Genomic DNA, 23,602 nt, shown 5'->3' with positions numbered 1-23,602 from the left:
TGCTCAAATTGTACACAAAACAGATCACTCGAGTGTAGCCCTGAGGTCAATTGAAGAATAGAAGACTATGAGAAATCACATACATTTTGGGCCATATTCTATAAATGGCGTCTAACTCAGTAGGCGCTTGCATGTCAATCAAAGTTAGGTGCTGTTTGTAGAAGTGCACCTGGCGATGCCTAAATCGACTTCGGTGCCAGCAGGTGTCATAATGTTAGACGCTGGTATATTAAGCCAGGGTTTTCTTGGCTTAATATGCTGGCACCTAACATGGTGTCAGGACAAAGGCGCGCCCAGACAATTGAGCGCAGCGCGCGCCACCGCGCCGCTCTAAATTACTCTTTTTAGTGCTCCGACGGGGGTGTGTGTGGGGGAATCCCCCCACTTTACTTAATAGACATCACGCCGCGTTGTGGGGGCGTTGTGGGGGGTTGTAACCCCCTACATTTTACTGAAAACTTCACTTTTTCCCTGTTTTTAGGGAAAAAGTTCAGTTTACAGTAAAATGTGGAGGGTTACAACCCCCCAAACCCCCTATAACGCTGGAGTGATGTCTATTAAGTAAACTGGGGGGGTTCCCCAACAAAACCCCCCGTCGGAACCCCTAAAAACTGTAATTTAGAGCGGTGCGGCGGCGCACGCTCCGCTCAATTGTCGGCGCGCGCTTTTGTCTTTTGCGCTGTTGTCTATGAACCCCTAACATAGATGCCTACTGGTGCCTAAGTCAATCCATGCCCAAACTCCGCCCTAACCATGCCCACTTTCTGTGTACGAGCCGGTAGGCGCCTTAGTGTGTGAGTTAGGGTCTACCGGCTAATTCATTTTTTTAAATGATGCTTTCAATTATCGGCAGCAATCAAGATGATTTAAAAAACTGCTAGGCATCTAGATCAATAGGTGTCCTGATCTACATGCCTACCGGTAGGTGCCTTTTATAGAATCAGGGCCTTTTTGCCTATTATAGTATATATTTACATCTTGATTTCATTTAGAACCTCTAGACACTGGCATTTATACCAGCTATAGGGCTAGTGAAAGTGCTCAAGCCTTGATGCACATGTGTTTTAGGCTAGTTGTGCTAATATTCTACAGAGAAAAATAGGTCCACCTGTCTATTATGCTTTATAAAATGAACTTTTAATGTTAGAACCAGTATCTATAATCCGGACCATCCTGAGCCATAAACATGTCCCGTGCGATAAGCTCTTACCGCACCCAGTGCATTGTGGCCAAGCAGGGAAGGCAAAGGACAGGGCACAATTTTGGAGCCCTTCCTCCCTCGCCATATATGGCTGCACAGCCCTGCCTATAATGGGGACCTTGTTATAGAATTGCTTTTTACTAGTGCACCCCTGTAACAACTTATTTCCGTAATAACCAGAACACCTAAAAATGAAAAAGTTAGCATTTTTGGATGACTTAAAATATTGGTGAATAGTCTTTTAATTTGCTTTCTTAATGCATAGGCAGACATGTTTTGGAAACATCATATTTACTGTACAGTAATCAGCTAAAATCACTACATTTAGTTACATGCAGTAATACACAGATTAACAATGTACAATTACAACATACAAGTGCAGTGTAAAATTCATTACAATAACAATAAAATACAAACATATATATGCGTCACGATGAGAGGTCAGCCTAACCAGCTTTATGTTTTTAACTGAAACCTCTAGGAAATACTTTGCCTCAGCATAAGGAAAAAGAATTCTTTTTCTTACTGCCAAGTGAAATATGAGGATCCAATTAGTGTCTATTTATCTGTGCAATCACCAGGCTGTGCACATGCACTAACTCGTCTTAACGAGAGCAGTCATCAGCTAAACCAGTGGTCTCCAACTCAAACCCTTTGCAGGGCCACATTTTGGATTTGTAGGTACTTGGAGGGCCTCAGAAAAAAAATAGATCATGTCTGATTAAAGAAATGACAATTTTGCATGAGGTAAAACTCTTTATAGTTTATAAATCTTTTGGCTAAGTCTTAATAATAATATTGTAATTTATAGCTAAAGAGACATATGATCAAGAAACAGTTTCTTTTTACTTTTGTGATTATGATAAACATACCGAGGGCCTCAAAATAGTACCTGGCGGGCCACGCATTTGAGACCACTGAGCTAAACCTATTGGTAATAGTGTTTTGAGCAGAACTGAGACCTGCAGAGCTCCTGGACCTAGTCTCCTATCCTCCTCTCACTACATCAAGCTAAACAGTAATTTCACCTCCCTGCTTATAAGTTTACACTGTACAGCACTAAGCACACCGATAAGAGCCACCCAATAATCAGTGTTGATGACATGTCCTATTTAACTATTGTAAAATTCCTGCCATGCTCTGTACATTCACAGTGAAGATGCTAGGATAGTCTGTGGTAACCGCGTGTATGGATTTCTCAACTCCCAAAGTTTGGCATGGTGTATAAGAGCTGATCAATATAAACCTGTGCCATATTCTGTGCTAGTCTGCTTAAAAGTATGCTAACCTTTGCATATGCCCAGATTTGTTTTCTTTAGTATAAAATTCTTAAATGCTGATCTTTATATAACTGTCCTTTCTTCTCAGCAACTAGAACATAACAAGTTTTTTGGGGTTTTTTTTTTTTTCCAATCAAGCTCCGTGTAGCCAGACGTACCAGGAAAATGACTTCTATCCACTGTGAAATCATACATCTATACCATTGTCCATTCCACAGTGGAACATGCACACTTGCTGTAAGAAAAAAAAAAGATTTTACACGGCAAATCTTTTTATCTGACACAAAGTAAAATGATTCATGCACTATGTAAATGCTCCGAGTTAAGTGTTTTCCCTTTATAATTCAATTGCATGGAACATTGTCTTGGTTCCCATTTGTCCATTGAGAAAGCCACTCAGTTCTTCACTTGCAAAAACTTCCATTGTGAAATGAAGATTCATTCTTTTCAATAACAGACGGAGAAACAACCGTCTGAGGCAAGTCACTTTTCTGTTTTGGCGAGTTGCTGCTGCTGGACTTGCTCCTGCTCTGGTCTGGAGTTGGCTGAATGGGCAGAGACCTGGCTACTCTGGTCTTTACTAAGCAGCCACAAACCAGGCGAAAAAAAGCCCGTCGCATTTCCTTGCTGGCCAAAGTGTAGATAATAGGATTCATAGCAGAATTAAGAACAGCCAAAGCAATAAACCAATGGGCCTTATAGAGAACGGCACAGGTTTTAACTTTGCAGGCTACATCTATTAACAGAAGGATAAAGAGAGGAGACCAGCAGGCAATAAAAACGCCCACCACAATCACAACTGTCCTCAGTAGAGCCATGGACCTCTCTGAATTATTATGGTTGGTAACTCTACGACTACTAGACTTTACCAAGATGTAAATACGCGCATAAAGGATTACAATTGCCAGTAGAATTAACATGAAGACACTGATGCAAAATGCAACGTAACGTTTAGAATACAGTGGTAAAATCGTGGAGCAGTCTGGCAGGTTGTAGATGCAGTTCCATCCCAGGATTGGTAAGGCCCCCAAGGTGAAGGAAATAAGCCAGCATGTTCCGATGAGAAGAAACACCCTATAGTTCTTGTTCGCATCGTAAGGCCTCATTTTAATCATGGTCAGATGCCGCTCAATGGCTATAGCCAGTAAACTAAATGTGGAGGCCCCAAGAGCAACAAACATGCTGCCTTCCCGAACAAACCAGACTGTGAGCGAAAGGCTTAGGGTTTTCTTTCCTGACATCAGGATATTTACTTTGTATGCTATTCCAGCCAACAAGTCGCAAAGGGCTAGGTTGGCAATGAAGAAGTACATCCGGTTATGGAATCTGTTATTTTTCCAGATGGCAATGAGAACCATCAGGTTCTCCAGTACTATAAAACTGCATATGATCAGAAACACTATGTTTGCGACATCCATGCGATCAGTTGTACGGTCTCTTTGGTTATACTTGCCCGTGTAATTGTAATGAAGTTCGATTAAATAGTTGCATCTTTCCTGGACTTGGCTGGGTGTCTTTGCAGCAGCGGTAGTAGCTATTGCCATGTTGCAGATTGCAATGCCTTTCTTCCACTAGAGGGAGTCAAAGTTCCATCCTCCACTTGACTTCTGGAGTATTCTGAGACCCTTGTGTTGCAGCCTACCAGTGACAGCATGAAAACAGATCCTGGAAAAGAACAAAAAGACAAAAACAAGTGAGAGGATTCAATACATTCTATTTGAATACAGCATACTGATAAAAGTAAGCTTAGATTTATTTTACGATCTGCAATAATTCCGCGCTGAAAACGGTGAAAAAAATATGAAAACTTGTTATTTCATTCAGTTTAATCTCACCTATAAAAACTATTTCATTTTTTTCTAGTAATGGCTAGTGGCGTAGCGGGGGTGAGAGCATCCGGGGTGGTGGCGCCCCTTTCCTGCCCTCCTCCCTGCCCCCTGCCATGTGTGCATGCGCCCCTTCCCCGTACCTTCTTATTTTCAGCGCTAGCAGCCACGGCGCTCTCTCTGATGTCACTTGCTGGTGCAGGTTCCGGAAGTGACATCAGAGAGAGCGCTGAAGCTGGCACGAGCAGCAACTTTGTGGCTAATGCTGAAGATAAAAAGGTATGGGGGGAAGGGCACACACCCATGGCAGGGGCGGAGAGCAGGAGGGGTGCCAGCACCCTAAGGAAGACTGCACCCGGGGCAGACCGCCCCCCTCACCCTCCCTTACTACGCCACTGGTAATACTCTTGCTCTTTCAGAGTAGAGCATCATTTATTTTTTCTAGAATGTTTGATCTGTTTGTCTTGACTGGCTCACAACTCCAAGGAGTTTTAGTGGGGATAATTTTATATGTGTGAAACGGCATTTTACACATACAAATAAGTTCTTATAAAACTATCCGAGGTTATAAGCATATTTGTTCTATCCGGTGTCTTCCCTCTGTTTCCCTATCCTTCCTCCTTGGTCACTGTCTCTTTTATGTCCCTATCTTATTCTGTACAGCATCATCCCTTTGTGTCCCTGTCTCTATGCTCCTTCCATGCCCGGCATATCTTCTCTATCTCCCTGTCTCACCCCATGTTCATTTTCCTTTCCTCTTCCCTTCTTTCTGCAACTCCCAGCCCTAACGCCAGACCCAGGCACAGGATGAAAGAGGAAGAGAGGGTTTGGGTGCTGGTATCCCCTACCAATGGACATCCCTGGATATTTTACCACGCTCACTTGATGGTAGCTATGCCCCTGGTGGGAGGGACATGGGCAGGCCAGGGGCATTCCCTTAAGATGCATGCAGTGTTTTCTTTGTAGTGCTTATGCCAGGTATTTATTTAATTTCTCTTGTGTGCATCTTTTATCTCTCTTCTTTGCACTGCACGAACCTTATCGGTGTCTTATCACAGTCCTATCCCTCTTTGCAGCATACTTAGTAACCTAGTAAATGACGGCAGAATAGTCCATCCAGTCTGCCCAAACATACACTCTCTATAATTTAATGATTTAATTTAAATTGTTCTTTTTCTTAGATATTTCTGGGCCAGAAACCCAGAGCTCTGCCCGGTATTGTGCATCTACTGGAGACTCCATCAAAGCTCACTCTAGCTCATCTAAACCATCCCAGCCTATCCTCAATTGAATGGCCATATACGGGACACAGACCATGCAAGTCTGCCCAGGACTGGCCTTAGTTCTTCAATATATACCATTATTTTCTGATTAAAGATCCTCTGTGTTCATCCCACGCTTTTTTAAACTCTGTCCTTATGCAGGTCGGGAATATAAAATATCTGCTTATTGCAGATGATATTTTGATTCATTTGAGAAATCCTGAATCGACCATTCCACATTTACTGGATTTGATAGACAGATTTGGAAAATTCTCTGGTTATAAAATAAATAAATCAGAAGTTCTTCCACTAAATGTACATTGTGTAAAATGATTATTTGATTCGTTTCAATTTAGTTGGAAGGAAGATGGAATAAAATATTTAGGTATTTGGATAAAGTACATTGGAAGAAACAATGAAGGTAAATGAAAAATCCTTATTGTTGAAGGTTACGGAATTGTGTGAGCAATGAAATCCTTTACATTTGTTTTGGTGGGGGAGAATTCAAACAGTACAGATGATGATTTTGCCTGTGGTTTGTTACCAAATGGGTATGTTGCCAGTTTATTTTCAAGGGCTCTTCTACAAAAAATTAAATAGTATACTGACAAAATTTGTTTAGCTTGGGAAAAAACCAAGAATTGCTTTAGTATCGTTACAAAAACCAATTGTGGAGGGTAGGGTAAATTTTCCCAATTTTTATAGGTATCATCAAGCCTATATAATGTGTCAAGGTATGTATTGGATCCTCCCTGAGCTTATGGAACATCAACCAGATTGGCTATATCTTGAATGGAAAATTATGTCCCCTATGCGACTATCACATGTACTTAGTATCAGATTACCTTGATATGCTAAGAACAACATAATTTTATTGGATACTTGGAAAACAATTAAATTTGTTGATAAATTAACAGAGGTTCCAATAATGAATTCTATTTTACAGTCCTTATGGTTAAACTCTAAGATTCAAATAGGCGGTGCTGGGATCGCTTGGAAGAATTGGATGCAGGCAATTGTATGCAGACTATTGTAACACTCTACTAGTAGGCCTGCCTACCAAAACGCTCTCCCGCCTCCAAAGAGTACAAAATGCTGCAATCCGCTTTCTGAAAAACCTAGGCATCCGCGACCATGTTACCCCTGCATTAGCTTCCATGCACTGGCTGCCCATTCAAAAACGCTGCACCTTCAAGGCCCTGCTCCTCGCTTTCTAAACCTTCCATGAAACGATTCCGTACTACATGAAAACTAAACTACAAATCTACTTCCCAAAACAACCACTTAGGTCCCAAGGAGAAAAACGACTGACCATACCATCTGGCCGCTCCCTCAAAACTGAAACTGCCCGCAAACGCTCCTATTCACATTTCATACCCAAACTTTGGCACACAATCCCTCCTTCTGTCAGATCACTAGATGGACTCTGGAACTTCAGGAAGGCCGTGAAAACTTTCCTCTTTACTAACCCAGTGCCTTAAAGTCATTCACCCTGAAATGCCACCCAGTCAACTCACCTATGTCACTTAATTTCACCAGATGCTACTTAGTACATATGTTTTATTGTCATGTCTATATTGTAATTTATGTAAACTGTCATCTATATTGTAATCTATGTAAAATGTCATCTCTGCTCTGTCTGGATTATTATGGATGTACTTTGTAACCCATTCTGGGCTCTTTTGGGAGGACGGGCTAAAAATCGAATAAATAAATAAATAAATAAATAAATATTTGGACATTAGATGACGTTATATCTAATGGAAAACTGTTTGAGTTTTCACAACTGCAGCATTCATTTGGCATTTCAAAGTCTCAACAATATAGATGGTTGCAGTTGAAGCAGACTATTCAGAGTGGGTTCCCTGAAAGGAAAAATTTTAAAACTTATTTCAGCTTGCAGATCCTTTGCTACCAAACAGATTTAGTAGGACATCAGGCTGCCCAGTGGTACAAATTGATTTCTGGATTTTTAAATAAGAAGCCAAAAAATATTCTTAGAGACATTTGGAGTATTGAAATAAAACAGTATATTTCTGTATCTCGTTGGCCACGAATTTGGACTTGGAGGTTGAAATGTACAATGTCAGCATCTATGAGACAAACACGGTTATTTTTATTGCATAGGATTTTCTGGACCCCAGTTTGGTTAAATAAATTAGATAATTAAAAAATCTAATAGATGTTGGCATTGTCATATTGATATAGGGACTTTGGATCATCTAATATATTTTTGTCCATTGATACTAAGTTTTTGGAAGTCAATTTGGGGACAAATTAATCTTATTCTTGAAGCATCTATCCCCATGACATATGAGGCGATAATATGTGGAACGATTCTCCATGTTAAACCCACTTTAGATAAAAATAAAAGTCGCCTTTTCATGATTTTGACAGGAATGGGGGTTCAAATGATTACATATAATTAGAAAAATCATGATAGGATTAACTTCAGTTTTTGGTGGGCAAATGTGTGTACAACGTATAAATATGAAAAGATGATGGCAGATTGTTTAGGTACTAGCAAGTCCTTTAATGAGGTATGGGGTCCATTGACTAATTTTATTACGTTATGATTGTCCTTTTTTTTTTTTTGCTAGATTCCCTTACACATCTAGGGAGGGTGGGGGGTGGAATATTTATTTGGAAGAGTAAAATTATATTGATAGCATAAGATATAATATTATTGTTTATAACTAGGATAAGAAGGGGATAAAAAAATTGTTTAATGTAATAATTGTGATGATAACAATGTATTTTCATACAGTTTTTCTGATTTGTTCAATTGTATACATTATAAAAGTTTGAAATGTCAATAAAGATTTACAAAAAAATAAAAATAAATAAACTCTGTCACCGTTTTCCTCTCCAGCACCTCCCTCGGGAGCGCATTCCAGGCATCCACCACCCTCTCCGTAAAGAAGAATTTCTTAACATTACTCTTGAGTCTCCCACCCCTCAACCTCAAATTATGTCCTCTGGTTTTATCATTTTCTTTTCTCTGGAAAATATTTTGTTCTACGTTAATATCTTTCAAGTATCTGAAAATCTGAATCATATCTCCCCTGTCCCTCCTTTCCTCTAGGGCAGGGATCTCAAAGTCCCTCCTTGAGGGCCGCAATCCAGTCGGGTTTTCAGGATTTCCCCAATGAATATGGATTGAAAGCAATGCATGCACATAGATCTCATGCATATTCATTGGGGAAATCCTGAAAACCCGACTGGATTGCGGCCCTCAAGGAGGGACTTTGAGACCCCTGCTCTAGGGTTTACTCATTGATTGTTTGGTTTATCTGGTCACTGCATTTAGCTCAGTTTCTCGTCTGCTTCATAGTTGTTTTCAACCTGTGCTTATGATCTCAATATGTTTCAATATGTGTTCTTATACCAGCCTGCATTCCAACCATGCACCAGTCTGCATGTCATAAGTACTGTACACTGTACAGTCTATATTTCACATTTGCTTTTTAATATGTTTTCAGTATATATTATTTACACCAGTCTGTACCTCATCTGTACACCAATTCGCATTAATTTTGCATTCTAATTTATATCTTATATTTGTTTTTAAAGTTTTTTGTTGTATACATGCTCTATTTATGTTTACATAGTGTCACCTGAGGAAGGCGCTGTGTCACGCGCCGAAACCAGGATCCTTGTTGGGGCTTTCTTGAAAAAAGATTGCTTTGGCTGAAAGGACTCCTTCCCTTGCCTTTCTTGTTGCTCTGTGTTATAGAATAGAACCGATCCGTGCCCAACTTGCACACCAGGATTTACGCCTGGTTTCAGTTAGTGTAAATCTGTGCGCCCAAAGTTGAGAGCGGATACCAGCACTACATGCTTCTCTGTAGAGGTCACCGATCCTGGAATGCACCGTTCAGCACCAATTTTTTCCCAGTGTATTTTGAGCACCATTTCATGAATGCAGCCCATAGCATGTTAATGGAAGGAGGATAGTGTTTGCAAGGATGAAATTGCCACTTAGCTACAGCCTCAGCACCCTGGGGTTGTGGGTTCAAACCCCGCGCTGCTCCTTGTGACCCTGGGCAAGTCACTCAGTCCTCCATAGCCCCAGGTACGTTAGATAGATTGTGAGCCCACCGGGACAGATAGGGAAAATGCTTGGGTACCTGATTGTAAAACCGTTTAGATAACCTTGATAGGCGGTATATAAAATCCTAATAATAATAAACTTGAATATACAACTTTCAGAATACTGTAAGTTGCATGCAACCTTATGCCAGATTTAAGGTTGGGATAATTGCAGGCAGTGCAATGGCAGGTTATGATAATATTCTATAATGAACTCTGGGCACCTAGATACTATTATAGAGTAGCCTCTTGCTAGAATTCCACCTATAGAATAGTAGAAATACAGACACTTACAAAACAGGAACTACACAACCAAAGCAAACCAAACTTCTGAGTTTAAAACTTATACCTTAAAAAATATAGGAGGCTTGGCAGAGGGATTTGGGGCAGGAGCTGGGGGTGGGGTTTTTGCTGCGGGCTATTCGTCATATTCCTACTCTGGTGCATAGTGCGGAGCTTCGAGAATGTCATTTTAGGACCTTGATGAGAGGGTATGCCTCCCAGAGCCGGGCCTACCATATAGGGTGTGTCGCTACCCAATACTGTCTCACCTGTCAGGCGGAGGTGCACTCTTATTTTCATGGACTTTGGGAATGTGAGAGTATCCAGAGTTTTTGGGGGACCTTGGCTACCTATCTTCAGGGTCTCCTACGGGTGTCTGTTCCTGTCTCTGCATACCATATGCTGTTCGCTCATTTTTCTTTGTTTTCAGTGTATACCTCGGCAGAGAAAATGTTTTTGAGCAAATGTTATATTTTGGGGAAGAAATGTATATTGAACTTCTGGCTGGCGGATACCCCGCCCTCTTTCTGGTACTGGAGAAATAAATTACATGAACTTTTAGGGTGGGAGGCCACGTTGGTTTCTGCTTCTCGCCGCCGAAGCAGAGACTTTGTTCATATTTGGACTCCATATTTGGACAGTTTGTCTCCCCGGATACGTAGTCGTATCTTAAATAGATTGCAGATGTATGCCATTCCGCCTGTCTGATCTGGGGGGTGGGGGAAGGGGAGGGGTGGGGGTGTGGGGTCCTGGGGGGGGAGGGGGGGTGATTGGGGGGGGTTGGGGGGATGGGGTACAGTGTAACCTGAGGGGACATAAGAGTCCAGTCCTCTTGGGGAGGGGAGTTAAGTAATCAATATTTGCCTTTTTGCCTACTGTTGGTACTTGTTGTAGTTCGTTGTTTAATAAAAAACAGTTTTCGCTAAAAAAAAATATATATATTAAAACAGTGCTTGCACATCCAGTGCTAACATACCCCCTCTTTTACTAAGGTGATCTAAATGCTAACACATCCATAGAATATAATGGATGTGCTAGCCTAGCACACCTTAGTAAAAGGACCCTATAGTGAATATAAAAACAACATCTGGTCAAAACGTAATGCATTCAAAGTTTCCTTAAAGACATCATTTTTTGTATACAGCAAGGTACAACTTTATTAGAATTCAATGCATGCACACAATGCATATCTTACAATGAAGTGAAAGTAAAAACAGCTCCTGATTGAAACAGCATAAAAGCACATGAAAAATTGCCTTTAAAAAACCCAGCGTGTTAGACGAAACAGAGTTCCAAAATGATCACTAACTAAAGGCATCTTCAAAACTTTATAAACCATGTTTTCCCGCTGAAAATGTCATTGATGATGTCATCATCACTACAAACACTAAAACTGACTTAAAAATACATTATAACAGCGATTTAAAAACACCAAAAGCTGGGGGTTTCAGCACCCTGGACCAGAGCCTCACCTGGTCCAATGGTTGAGCCAGCCCTGCCCCCAGTTTCCCAAACTTTAAATCTATGATAAACTCTATTGCTAAATTCCCAACATATCCAAGTTAATTAACATTCACTTTCACCTATTTTCAGTATTCTACTTCTTGCTCTTTGGGACAGGGCATTCCAAAACATGTCCCATACTGTTTGCAAAGTTACCCATTGTTGCATCTGAGTGATTGATGCATGAATGTTCAAAGTTACGGCATAGCAAGTATGCATCATATTATCAACAGACTTGCCTAGGTGGGAACTCGCTACAAATCTGAAGGTCCACATGATTGTGGGCATAGGTACACAATCCTGAACTCTGCATAACTCGAGCAGATAACCGTGCCGTCATTATTGCCTGTCCTGCTAATTCCACTTCAATCCTCTACTGAGCAAGTGTTCAGCAACAGCATCCTTATCACAAATCAGTTTTATACCAATAACGCGAGAGGTTTCCACGTTCAAAAGTGAAGAAGACGAATTCTTAAAGTGGGCATGGGTCTTGACCATTTCCCCACTTATTTGCTTTACAAAGTGTGTTCACGTTTACAATCACAAAATGTAACACACTCTCCACATTCGTTCACTTGAAAGAAAAAGCCTCAGGCCCTGGCAAATCTCAAAATGACCCTACCTCCTTCACATCATTGGCATAAAAAAACTTTCGTGATTTGAACATAAGCTGGCAAAAAGTCGTTATAAAGATAATTCTAACGTGAACCGTTGAACTGATTGAAAAACAGAAAAGGTTGCGATCGACAAGGCCAACGATCATTACGTGGACAATCACCACTTCATCAGAGCTCACGAACCTTCAAACACCACTGTTTCAGCAATCCACTGCTCTCCTATTTTTGGGTAGTGAGTATCACGTTTATAATCATACATACCTGTTTGGCTTTAGAAATTCTAGGGTCATTGAAAAATTAATGGGTAACCTGAGTGAACTGGTGCATCTTTTTTGTTTTTTTGTATTTTGGGGGGGTTTTTTCACTGAAAAATCAGCAAGAACTTTTTTGCCATTTGTGGCATTCCGTGAACTTATATACCAGGAATTGAAAATGGTAAATTTTGTGACTGATACACATTAGTGGTGAATATGGAAAGCTATGGACTTTCACATCTCTATTTTGCATTAGTTGTTTTGCAGTAAATAATTTACTGCTCTTCCCATTTTGCTTCTTATTGTCTACTGGACGACCATCAGCTCTGTATAAATGCTTGGGTAAGAGTGAGTGCATTCAAAGTGCTCTGCTAACATTTCCAAATGCAAACTTGACTTGAAAACCTTTCAAATGAGAGGGTTGCATTTCAATCACCATATTTCAATAGCCCCTAAACATTTCGTGGGTTTCCAATCATAAAGCAACTGGTGGAATAAGTGACAGCTGCCAGCATCTGAAGACAGATGTTTTGTATAAACTTTCCTCTTCAAATTCAGCTCAATGCGTTCAACATGAAAAATTCCCAAACAAGCCAGGCTGTGTACTTAACCTTATGCCTTCAGTCAGAAAACACAATACATCTGTGCAATCCAGAGAATAATTAAATCCATAAATCCATACAGAAAAAAAGTGAAATTAATAAAATCATGACGATAAATAATCTAGAGAGCTAATACCCATGCATCCTTGTGAGGAAATTCAATAGATCACCAGAAATGTACGACTTTGAAGAAACAGAAACTATGCTAAAAGTACGGCGCAGTGGTTAAAGCTACAGCTCTAGTACTACGAGGATGTGAGTTCAAACCCATGCTGCTCTTTGTGACCCTGGGCAAGTCAACTAATCTCCCCCCCATTACCCCCCATGCATTATATAGACCAGTGGTTCCCAACCCTGTCCTGAAGGATCACCAGGCCAATCGGGTTTTCAGGTTAGCCCTAATGAATATGCATGCGAGAGATTTGCATATAATGGAAGTGATAGGCATGCAAATCTACTCCATGCATATTCATGAAAACCCGATTGGCCTGGTGGTCCTCCAGGACAAGGTTGGGAACCACCGATATAGACTGCGAGTCTGTCAGGACAGATACAGAAAAATGCTTCAGGACCTGAATAAATTCATGTAAACCATTCTGAGTTCCCCTTGGAGAATAGTATAGAAAATTAAATAAATAAATATGTAAAAAAATGACTCCAAGAATCAGAAAGTGGATGTGCTCCTTTCATTACATTTGCTAGTCTTAACTGTTTCGACATCTACAGACTATGGGAATATTTCTAAATTTAGATGTATAGAATTTTCAACTTCCAAAAGCTCACAACATAATTAAAATCTAGGGGAGCATGAAATAAAATTTGCACACAGAAACATCTCCAAGGGAAAAGACTCTCGCTCGGAAGGCATGATATAAAAGACAGGAGACTGTAGACAGGAGGAATTCCTAACATAGGCTTCTGGTTATTCATAAACCCCTAATGTGATGGAGTGTAGTGATATGAGGTAAGACACAGGGAGGTTCCTTGTCTTAAGAAAAACATTTTTCCTTCCCATTTTGGGTTTGTATGCACAAACAAGCATAGAGCAGCTAAAATCATGTCATAGATCTAATTACATAGTGTACTTACACATAAGTATATATCAACATCAAAATATATGGGTACATATACACAAACGTCTCTCATTTTTCAGTGACTTCTGTAATCCATTTTCTCTAAGGGACTGAAATAACCGTGCTTCAAGTTTAAACACCTTTTCTCCATTTTCTTAGACAGACATGTGCAGGGATCCTGCATACAGGCATTTTCTACATTACTACTAGGGGGGGGGGGGGTGCTGAAAAGTTCTCAGCCCAACCAACCAACTTCCTAAATTTTGCCACCGCAGCTGAAAAGAATTGCCGCTGCTGGGAGCAGTCCGCTCCCGCGGTGGCTCTTAGGTCAAAAACCAGTGCCCTAACTGAGTCTAGCCTTACCTGCGTACGTTCTGGTTCAGCAGGAACTTGTCTAACTTTGTCTTGAATCCCTGGAGGGTGTTTTCCCCTATGACAGACTCTGGAAGAGCGTTCTAGTTTTCCACCACTCTCTGGGTGAAGAAGAACTTCCTTACGTTTGTACAAATCTATTCCCTTTTAACTTTAGAGAGTGCCTTCTCGTTCTCTCTACCTTGGAGAGGGTGAACAACCTGTCTTTATCTACTAAGCCTATTCCCTTCATTAACTTGAATGTTTCGATCATGTCCCCTCTCAGTCTCCTCTTTTCAAGGGAGAGGAGGCCCAGTTTCTCTAATATAAGAACATTCCTGTCCCCGCCGACAACCGCTGGAAACAATCCTGTATCATTCCTTAGGGGTCCTTTTATAAAGGCACGCCAGTGCGCCATAGCGCATGCTAAAACTTAGTACGCGCTAAATGCCAACGTGTCCATTATATCCTATGGATGCGTTAGCACATGTTATCATTTCACGCGTGCTAAGGTCCTTAGTAAAAGGACCCCTTAGTGTCTATTTCAACCTCAGTCCTTCTAGGCAAGGCTTGAGGGTCAGTGGTTGTGCCCATTTATACTCCGATTCTTCCCTCTCTCCTTAAAGAATGGTATGGAGATGGTTTCTCGCGGTTATCCGTGGGGACGGGAACGTGCCATTCTCTAGTTTAAATCACACAAATGTTAAATCGGTAGGAAAGCTCAACAGTGAGAATTGCATTGTGCAGACCCCATTCGGACGTGCAGCCACTTCCACTCTTCAGCGGCAGTTAGTTGAATAAACGGATGTTTAAAAGAAGCGGGTAATCATTTAAGAGTCACAAATGGGTGAACTCTCAAAGGCTGCACCGGAGAAAGGTTGGCCTCTTCGTCATTTCATTACGGTTCATTCTTTGACGAGTTGAACCGAAATGGACTTTTCCTTCTGAAATGAACATCATGGGGTTCTGCACTAAAAGTGTCTCTGTGGTTAAAATTAGTGGGTAGGAACCAAAAGGGTCGTTCTACAAACAGCGGTAAGCGCTAGCGGGCGCTTAGCACATGTTAAAAAGGCTTATCGTGGAATGCGCACTGGCATCCAGCTGGAAATTTGCCAATTTGAGTGCACATACTGCACGTTAAAAATATTTTTTTCTTTTCTGGGAAAAGAGCATGTTTGGAATGGAGAGTGGGCATGACAGCACTTATTAGCATGTGAGGCACTGCCATTTGCTGATTAGTGCATGGATCGTGCAGTGGCCCTTATTGCCTAAACAATAGGTGGTGGTGGTAGGGGCTCGCGCAATAAGTTTAAAAAAAAAAAAATAATTGCCATGCACTAATGACAAAATTAGCATGGCCATTAATTCAGAAAATGTGAAAATTAGCTTTTTTTTTTTCTGGCCGTGGCAAAAGTAGTCTTAGCATGCAGGAAAGACCCGTGTAAGGGGCACACTAAGGACACTTTTGCATTGCTTTAAGTTTCAAGTTTATTATTTTATTGATATCCTGCAAATCACATACCGCACCCCCCCCCCCCTTAGCGGTTTTTGGTTCCGGGGGCCACGCTGAATGCTGCTCCCAATGCTCAAAGAGTTCCTATGAGTGTCGGGAACTGCGCGCAGCATTCAGTGCGGTTCCCGGCGCTAAAAACCGCTAGCACGGTTTAGTAAAAAAAAAAAAAAAAGGGGGGGGGGATAGTAACTAAGCAGCTTACAATAAAATATAGAGATAGATAGATACATAGAGAGAGACACACAAAGGGGCAAAGAGAAAGTAAAACGGCCCTTTACTTGAGATGTATTCATTTATTTTATTACTTATACACTGCTTATAGCTTTAAACAGTTGAACCAGCAAGACTCCCAGCACTTCTAGAGAGCTGGTTGCAGATCATATCGGGGGGGGGGGGGGGGCACGTTTTAGTAAGCTCCCTTTTCATTCCACCCTCCTTCCGCCATCCCGGGAGGATTCCAAAACTGTAAAAAGCAGGAACTCAACAAAGAGTGCAATTACCTTGATTCTCTCTGAGCGGTAGGGCAGGAAACATCGGTCTGGCTGAGCCGAGCTTAACGCAGGATTTGACTAGTTAAGCGGCGCACACAGTCCCAAGCTGGAGATTTTTCCGGCCGTCCGAACGCGCTCCCCATGGCGGGAGCGGAGCAAGCAGCTACTTCTGTGCGGGGTGGCAGGGAGATCTCTCGCCTCCTCTAGTTTGGGGCCGTCCCAGCTCCTCCTTTCTCCGTGGCCGGGACAGCCCCTCCCCGCCCCACCTCCTTTAGTCTCTGCACCTCCGGCAAAGGCTTCAGCCTTGGCTAACTTGTGACAAGGGGACATGTGGAGAGAAAGCGGGGGTACAGCCAGGTATGGGAACTATATCGGCACCTGCTGTCTGAACCACTGTGACAAAAAAAAAAAAAAAGACATTGATTTTTGGGGAGTGACACCACCACTTTGAGAATTTTCTCATGCATTTATGTGTGCATCAATGCTCCCTCTAAGGACAGGCCGGGTGCGTGCACATTTTTTTCCATGTGAGCTACAAGTTCTTAAAAAAAAAAAAAATAAAAAAAAAAATATATATATATATATATATATATTTTTTGTATGAGCAAGTATTTTTGTGAGCAGCCATGTATTGTTCATGATGTGCTCCATTTAGAGCAGTGGTCTCAAACTTGCGTCCCGCCAGGTACTATTTTGAGGCCCTCAGTATGCTTATCATAATCACAGAAGTAAAATAAAAGTTTCTTGATCATATGTCTCTTTAGCTATAAATTACAATATTATTATTAAGACTAAGCCAAAAGGAAAGATTTATAAACTACTAGTGTTTAAGCCCGTTACATTAAGGGGTGCTAGAAATATGTCTGTCTTTCTTTCTGTGTCTCTCCCTGCCCCTGTCTCTTATTTCCTTTTTTTGTCTCTCTCCCTCCCACTGTCTGTCTTTCTGTCTGTCTCTCTCCCTGGCCCCCTTTGTCTGTCTGTCTTTCTTTCTGTCTCCCTGCCTGCTGTCTTTGTGTCTTTCTTTCATTCTCATGCGTTGCCTGCCTATCTTTCTGTCTCTCTCTCCATGTCCCCCTTCTGTCTCCCCCTCAAAGCAAACCAAGATTGCTCTCTGGCCCCCTTTCCCTATCCCCCCTCCCCCCACTTCCCTGTGCAGCAGCAGCATTCCCCCTTCCTTGTGTAGCAGCAACAGCATTCCCCCATTCCCTGTGCACCTGCTCCCCCTGTTCCCTTCCTTTTCTCTCCCCCGTCCAGCAGCACCCCTTTCCTGCTCTTCCTGTGCATACGCCCCGCAGAAATCTACTTGCCTCAAAGAAAAAGCGCTGCGCCGCGCTGTTGCTGACCTCGGTGTCTTCTCTCCACTGTGGCCCGCCCTAGCGGAAACAGGAAGTTGTCAGAGGGCGGGCTGCAGTGGAGAGAAGACGGTGAGGCCAGTGGCAGCATAGCGCAGCGCTTTTCTGTTAAACGCTGCGAGCGGGTGAGCAGGCAAGAGGGATGAGGGGGAGAAATAGATGCCGGCAGGAGTGCCTGTGCCCCCCGTTCCGAATCAGCGACAGCGGCGGTTTCTCTGGCGGTGAGTCAGGGCGGGAGGAGGGGAGTGGCCAGAGTGTTCCCTGCCGCCAGTTTCTAAAATAGAATCCGGCCACGGATCAGAAAACACGGCGGCAGGGAACATGAAACCCTAAGTGCGCATGCGCGCTTAGGGTTTTATTACAAACTATAAAGAGTTTTATCTCATGCAAAATTGTAATTTCTTTAATAAGACATTAACTATTTTTTTCTGAGGCCCTCCAAAGACCTACAAATCCAAAGGGTTTGAGTTTGAGGCCACTGATTTAGAGGGAACTTAGGTGTGTGCATATGTATGTGTGTATGTGTGTCTGACTCTAAGCAAGAATTCAGTAAACACAAATTTCAATTCCTGGTTCTTTTATTGGGGGTGGAGGGGAGTGAAGAGTTTCCTACTTATTGACCTTGAAGTTCACTGGGTGTTTTTTTTTTTTTTTCATCCCAAACTTTTGCTCTTATTCAAGTGATGTTCAGCTTTGACAACACCCTAATGTCATTAAATTTGTCCATGGTAAGATGCTGAGGAGTAGAGCCAATGGGGTTTCTGTGGCAAGTCAGTGGCAAGTCAGTGGCTACGAACTGCTGCCATTTTCCTAGCAGTAATTGCAGGCGTTTTTGTCCTGGCTGAGCACAGTTTGGAGAGCACTCGGCAGCACCAAAAGCACACATGCAGCATACCATAGTGGCTTCATTGACTTCACCACAGAAAGAAAAAAAAATAAAAAATACCCTGAACAGAGTACAGAGAAAATTCAGTCATTTATTCTGTCCGTTTGAGTTATTTTAGTCCAAACCTTCCTACTTAAAAAAAAAAAAGCAAAGGGTTAGAAAAGTGTTTACATAACCTCTCATGTCCTGCAGATAGAGATACCTCACTGAAAAGCAAGAATCCATTAACTCTCCTTGCTACTTCATAATGGTCATTTGTTTATTTATTTAATTCGTCTTCTATTCCGTTCTCCCCAACGAGCTCAGAACGGGTTACATACCATAAATTTAACGGGTTACAATTTGCCATAGTTACAGTGCAAGATTTTTTTCTGATACAAGTTTTTATTATAGCTCCCAAAAGTAAAATACTCCTATATATAAAAAAAATTTCCACAGCACTTGACTGACTTTTTTTTTTTTTTTTTTTTTTTTACCAAAACTGGGATGGTTTAAAGATCTCAGTTCAGTTTAATCAGACTCTTCGGCATGTATGCACTCTCCCCTCCCCCCCCCACACACTTTTACACAGAACTTCCAAAACCTGTCCAGTAACCCCCACAGCCAGTAAAACTTTTATGATAATGAACATGTGTTATTTGAAGATACTGACTCTCCAATGTATGCTGCCTTATATAGCCCCTTCCCCTCTGGTTTATTGTTTTGAAAGGAGATTAACCTCAGAGCATTGGCGAATTCCCCCCCCCCCTCCGGATGCTGTTGTGTGTACATGTGTGTGTGTGGGGGGGAGGGGGATGTTTAAGTGCTGGATGATTGTTTTCACTATTTAATTGCAAGCCAGGGTGTGTCAGAATGGGAAGGAGGGAACTAGGTTTTAAAGCTTATAAGAAGAAATTATGTGACAGGAAGAAAAAATACTTTATTGATTTCAGTAGTTCCAACAAACAGGATTTTGTGATACAGAGTGTCTGCAGTTTTTGGTAAGTTAAGAGTAGGTGCACTTAGCAGAAGTTGAAGCCTCAATGCTGTTAAAATTGAAAGCACCTACACTTGGAATCCCTACTTGGTGAAATTTCTTCTGGGTTTCTTGTGTATGGTACTCTCTAGCTGCTGTGTTACTACGCTGGATTGAGACATATCTGATGGACTTTGGCAGCTAAGTGGTTTTTTTTGGCCTAATGCTATGATTTTGGATCACTGTGCCTTTGGGCCCTGTTGCCGCATTTTTTTCACGTGTGGGGGGTTATGTACCCCTGGTGCTTTTGAACATTGACTTTGCAAGCTATTACAGTGCTTTCTTCACCCGACCGGTTTGTTTGTGTAGGAGTGTATGTGAAGTGGAGTTTTTTTGCCAAATGAAGCTGAACTGAGGCTTTTTCTCCACTTCTTTTTTTTTTTTTTGTTTTCTGTTTGATTGAGTGTTTCTCCTGCTGTGGATGGTTGGGTGTATGTATGTTTAAGCCTTGTAGCGTTGCTGAGCAGGTTCGTTTGTTCTGTGTGGGGTTCCCGTGTTTGAGATATTTATGAGATTTCTTGTGTATGGCCCAGAATGCCCTAGTGTCAGGTTCAAGTACATAAGGTTCTGAAAATATTATATTAAATTAAAAATTCTTAGAAGGTTAAGGGCCCCTTATACAAAGCCACGTTAGTAATTCCCCCCCGGGCAAATGTATCAAGTTTCAAGTTTATTTCACTTTTGATGAATCGCCTATTTCAAATTTCTAGGCGATGTACATAATATAATAAAGAAACTATAACATAATAACAATAAATTTCAATAATAACTAACATGTAAGATAGGAAAGAGGGTAAAGTTACAATAAAGGGTATAGAAAAGAAAAAAAAAAAAAAAAAAAAGGGAAGAACAAAAGGTAGGGTAAAAATTTACCAAGGCACATTTCATAAATATTAATTAACACTGAAAAGAAAATTTAAGAATTTTATAAGTTAAAAGCATCCTTAAACAAGTAAGTTTTTAAAAAGTTTTTAAAAGCTGAAATATCACGTTCTATTCTGATGTATTGGGGAAGGGAATTCCACCATTGTGGACCTGCAACAGTGAACATATCTGCTCTTCTTGTTCCAATGATTTTTAAAGAAGGCACAGTTAGTAAGTTTTGATCAGATGAACGCAGAGATCGTTGGGTTTTATATGGGATCAGCGATTTAGATATAAATTGTGGCTCGCTAGATGCTAGGGACTTAAAAATTAAAAACATCAGTTTATACAAGATCCTATGATTAATTGGTAACCAATGTGCGTCTATTAACAATGGGGATACGTGATCAAATTTTTTAGCATTATAAATAAGTTTTATTGCCGTATTCTGGACAATTTGGAGTCTCCTTTTTTCTTTTTGAGTTATGTTTAAAAATAGTGCATTACAATAGTCGATTTTTGCTATGATGAAAGAATGGATTAAAATCTTTAAGGAAGAGGGGATTAAGAAATTTGGCAATAGATCTTATTTGCCGTAATTTGAAAAAAACAATTTTTAACAATAGAGGAGACATGTTCATGATAAGATAAATTATCATCTAATAATACCCCAAGAATCCCATTCAGTTTCTATGGGCTTTGATGCATTTGCCTTGGGCTTTGCAAAATGGACCCTAAGATGTTTACTGTCTAAAGAGAAGTTTAGGACTGTGATTGAAGATATTGTGATGCTCGCCTTTTATTTATTTAATTTTCTATACCGTTCTCCCAAGGGAGCTCAGAACAGTTTTACATGAATTTGTTCAGGTACTCGAGCAATTTTCCCTATCTGTCCCAGTGGGCTCATGTACCTGGGGCAATGGTGGGGGATTAAGTGATTTGCCCAGGGTCACAAGGAGCAGCGTGGGTTTGAATTCACAACCTCAGGATGCTGAGGCTGCAGCTTGACTTGTAACTCATATATTTGGGTTTAAAAGTAGCTCAAAATGTGTCTGTTAGAATTGTCTCCAGATGTGCAAGATTTGCTCAAACTTCTCCTGATTTAAAAGAGTTACATTGACCTTCAGTACCCTAGTGTGTACACTTTAAAGTTTTTATCTTAATGTTTAAAGCATTAACCACCACCCCCGCCCCCTCCCACACATATTTTAGAAAATCATAGTTTGTTTTTTTAGCACTGGCTGCGGCGATAACGCCTGTGATGCTCATAGGAGTTCTATGAGCGTCGGAGCTGTTACCACTGCGGTCGGCACTAGAAGCTGCACTATGGTTTTGTAAAAGGGGGGAGGGTGTGTGTTAAATGATGAGGTTTCAGTATCACTAGCCACTGCTCTCAGAATTTAACAACCACCAAGAACATTAAGAGCATCAGATAAAGTTTTGCTAGATGTTCCATGGGGTGGTTGGGGGGGGGGGGGGGGGGGGGGAGGAAATATATTTCTGGTTCATTTTGTGATCAAATTGTTGGATGGGAAGGATATTTATTATCTTCATTGTTATTGATGGAATTTAAGTGCTTATCTTGTTATTAATGTATATATAATTTATGGCACTTTGTATTAGTTTTGAAAATTAATAAAGATTTAAAAAAGAAAAAAAAAAAGATGTTCCATCTTTTCATCAAATGTGGCCCATGTTGTATCTAATGCACATTCTACATTTTTAACATCTTGTTAATTACATGGGGTGAATTCTATACACGGCACCTACTAAATCAGAGTCGACAAAGCTCTATTCTGTAAACTGCACAATTTATAGACTAGCACTTATGTCTGGGAACTGTGCCTAATTTTGGCATGGCCATTTGAACCAACAAAAAATGTAGTGCAAATGCTCATGCCTAAATTTATGCTTGGATACCCTTTTTCTATAAATATGTGTACAACTTAAAGGAATGCTCCTGATCCGACCATTTCCGTGCCTCCTTTTTTGAGTCACGGGCAAAATTTAGGCACCGATCCCACTCCTAAATTTATGCCCATAAGTAATTAATTCTAATTAGTGTCAATAATTGTTTGCTGAGAAATTCCAATTATTAGCGCTGTTTAGTTTGTTGTTCAATTAAACTGCTACATGCAAATTGGGTATATGTGCAAATGATGAATGCTGAATTAAAGAGCAGGAGAACAAAATGATTGATATTTTTGACCATTTTTTTTTGGGGGGGGGGAGTGGGAATGGGAAGGCCAAGAATTGCAGGATTTATTCAACATAACCTGGGAAAGATCTGCCAATGCTCGATCACTTTGGCAAGAAAGGTTTCCACGGAGCACGATTGTCAACCCACACAGAAGGGTAGAGCTGATGATGGGTCAACAATGTTGGATGGGTTATGACATCATCAATATGTGCCTAGATGGCAAATTGCCACTAAAAAATAGGAATATGTTCTAGGGTACCTGACCATCATGGGGATTTGAACCCACAACCTTAGGAAGATGAAAAAAGTACCTTTAACTATTGAGCCACATCAGCTCTGGACCCTGGGATGACAGAATGCAAATGTAAATGCCAAAGTCTTCTCCTATGAGCCCAAAAATGAGGCTGTGAAAGTACTAGGAGAGTTTGCAGTGGATCTGAAAACTACCAAGGCTCTTTCTGAAGATTTATGTTGTGATTTGGGATGGCCTGAAGGTGTTGGGGGTGATGTTGCATCAGGAGATTCACAGGGCAGGAAGCCCTGCCACAAAAGGTAGCTAATGTGGCTCAATAGTTAACGATACTTCTTCTACCTTCCCAAGGCTGTGGGTTCAAATCCCAGGATGGTTAGGTACCCCCGCATGCATTCCTAATTTTTTTTTTTTTAGTGATAATCTGCCATCTAGGTGCTATTTTAACACAAGTCACATTTTATGCAATGAGATCTACTTACTAATAATCTGGGTTAACAGTAAGATAACCCATTTTAACGGTAGTCTACATTGATAACTTCATCCCTTAGAGCTATTGAATCTTGAACACTTACATTAATTATAAGAGCAACAGCTAAAAGGAAAGCACTATCAAACAAGGCTTAATTTGTGGAGGAATGGCCTGGAATGTAATTCCGACCCTTATTTTAAGATTCCAGAGAAGCAA

The 23,602-nt window shown here is 41.0% G+C and overlaps 1 protein-coding gene and 1 long non-coding RNA gene across 2 annotated transcripts in view; one reads left to right on the top strand and one right to left on the bottom strand.

The window, feature by feature from the left end:
* Nucleotides 1–2,003: 2,003 nt before the first annotated feature.
* Nucleotides 2,004–16,677, bottom strand: S1PR3 (sphingosine-1-phosphate receptor 3). The gene is made up of 2 exons (XM_033928727.1): nt 16,357–16,677; nt 2,004–4,146 (listed from the first exon to the last, which is right to left on the bottom strand). The coding sequence occupies exon 2, from the start codon at nt 4,023–4,025 to the stop codon at nt 2,886–2,888; it is 1,140 nt and encodes a 379-aa protein (XP_033784618.1). The 5' UTR covers nt 4,026–4,146; nt 16,357–16,677; the 3' UTR covers nt 2,004–2,885.
* Nucleotides 16,678–17,781: 1,104 nt separating this feature from the next.
* Nucleotides 17,782–23,602, top strand: part of LOC117352318 — a 45,209-nt gene continuing 39,388 nt past the window's right edge. The window contains exon 1 of the long non-coding RNA XR_004537649.1: nt 17,782–17,920. This is a non-coding gene — a long non-coding RNA (uncharacterized LOC117352318). The remainder of the gene's footprint in view (nt 17,921–23,602) is intronic.

This window comes from Geotrypetes seraphini, chromosome 1 (genome assembly GCF_902459505.1).
Source record: "Geotrypetes seraphini chromosome 1, aGeoSer1.1, whole genome shotgun sequence".
NCBI lineage: Eukaryota > Metazoa > Chordata > Amphibia > Gymnophiona > Dermophiidae > Geotrypetes > Geotrypetes seraphini.
The sequence above is the reverse complement of the archived record's forward strand: the minus strand, read 5'-3'. Positions and strand labels throughout refer to the sequence as shown.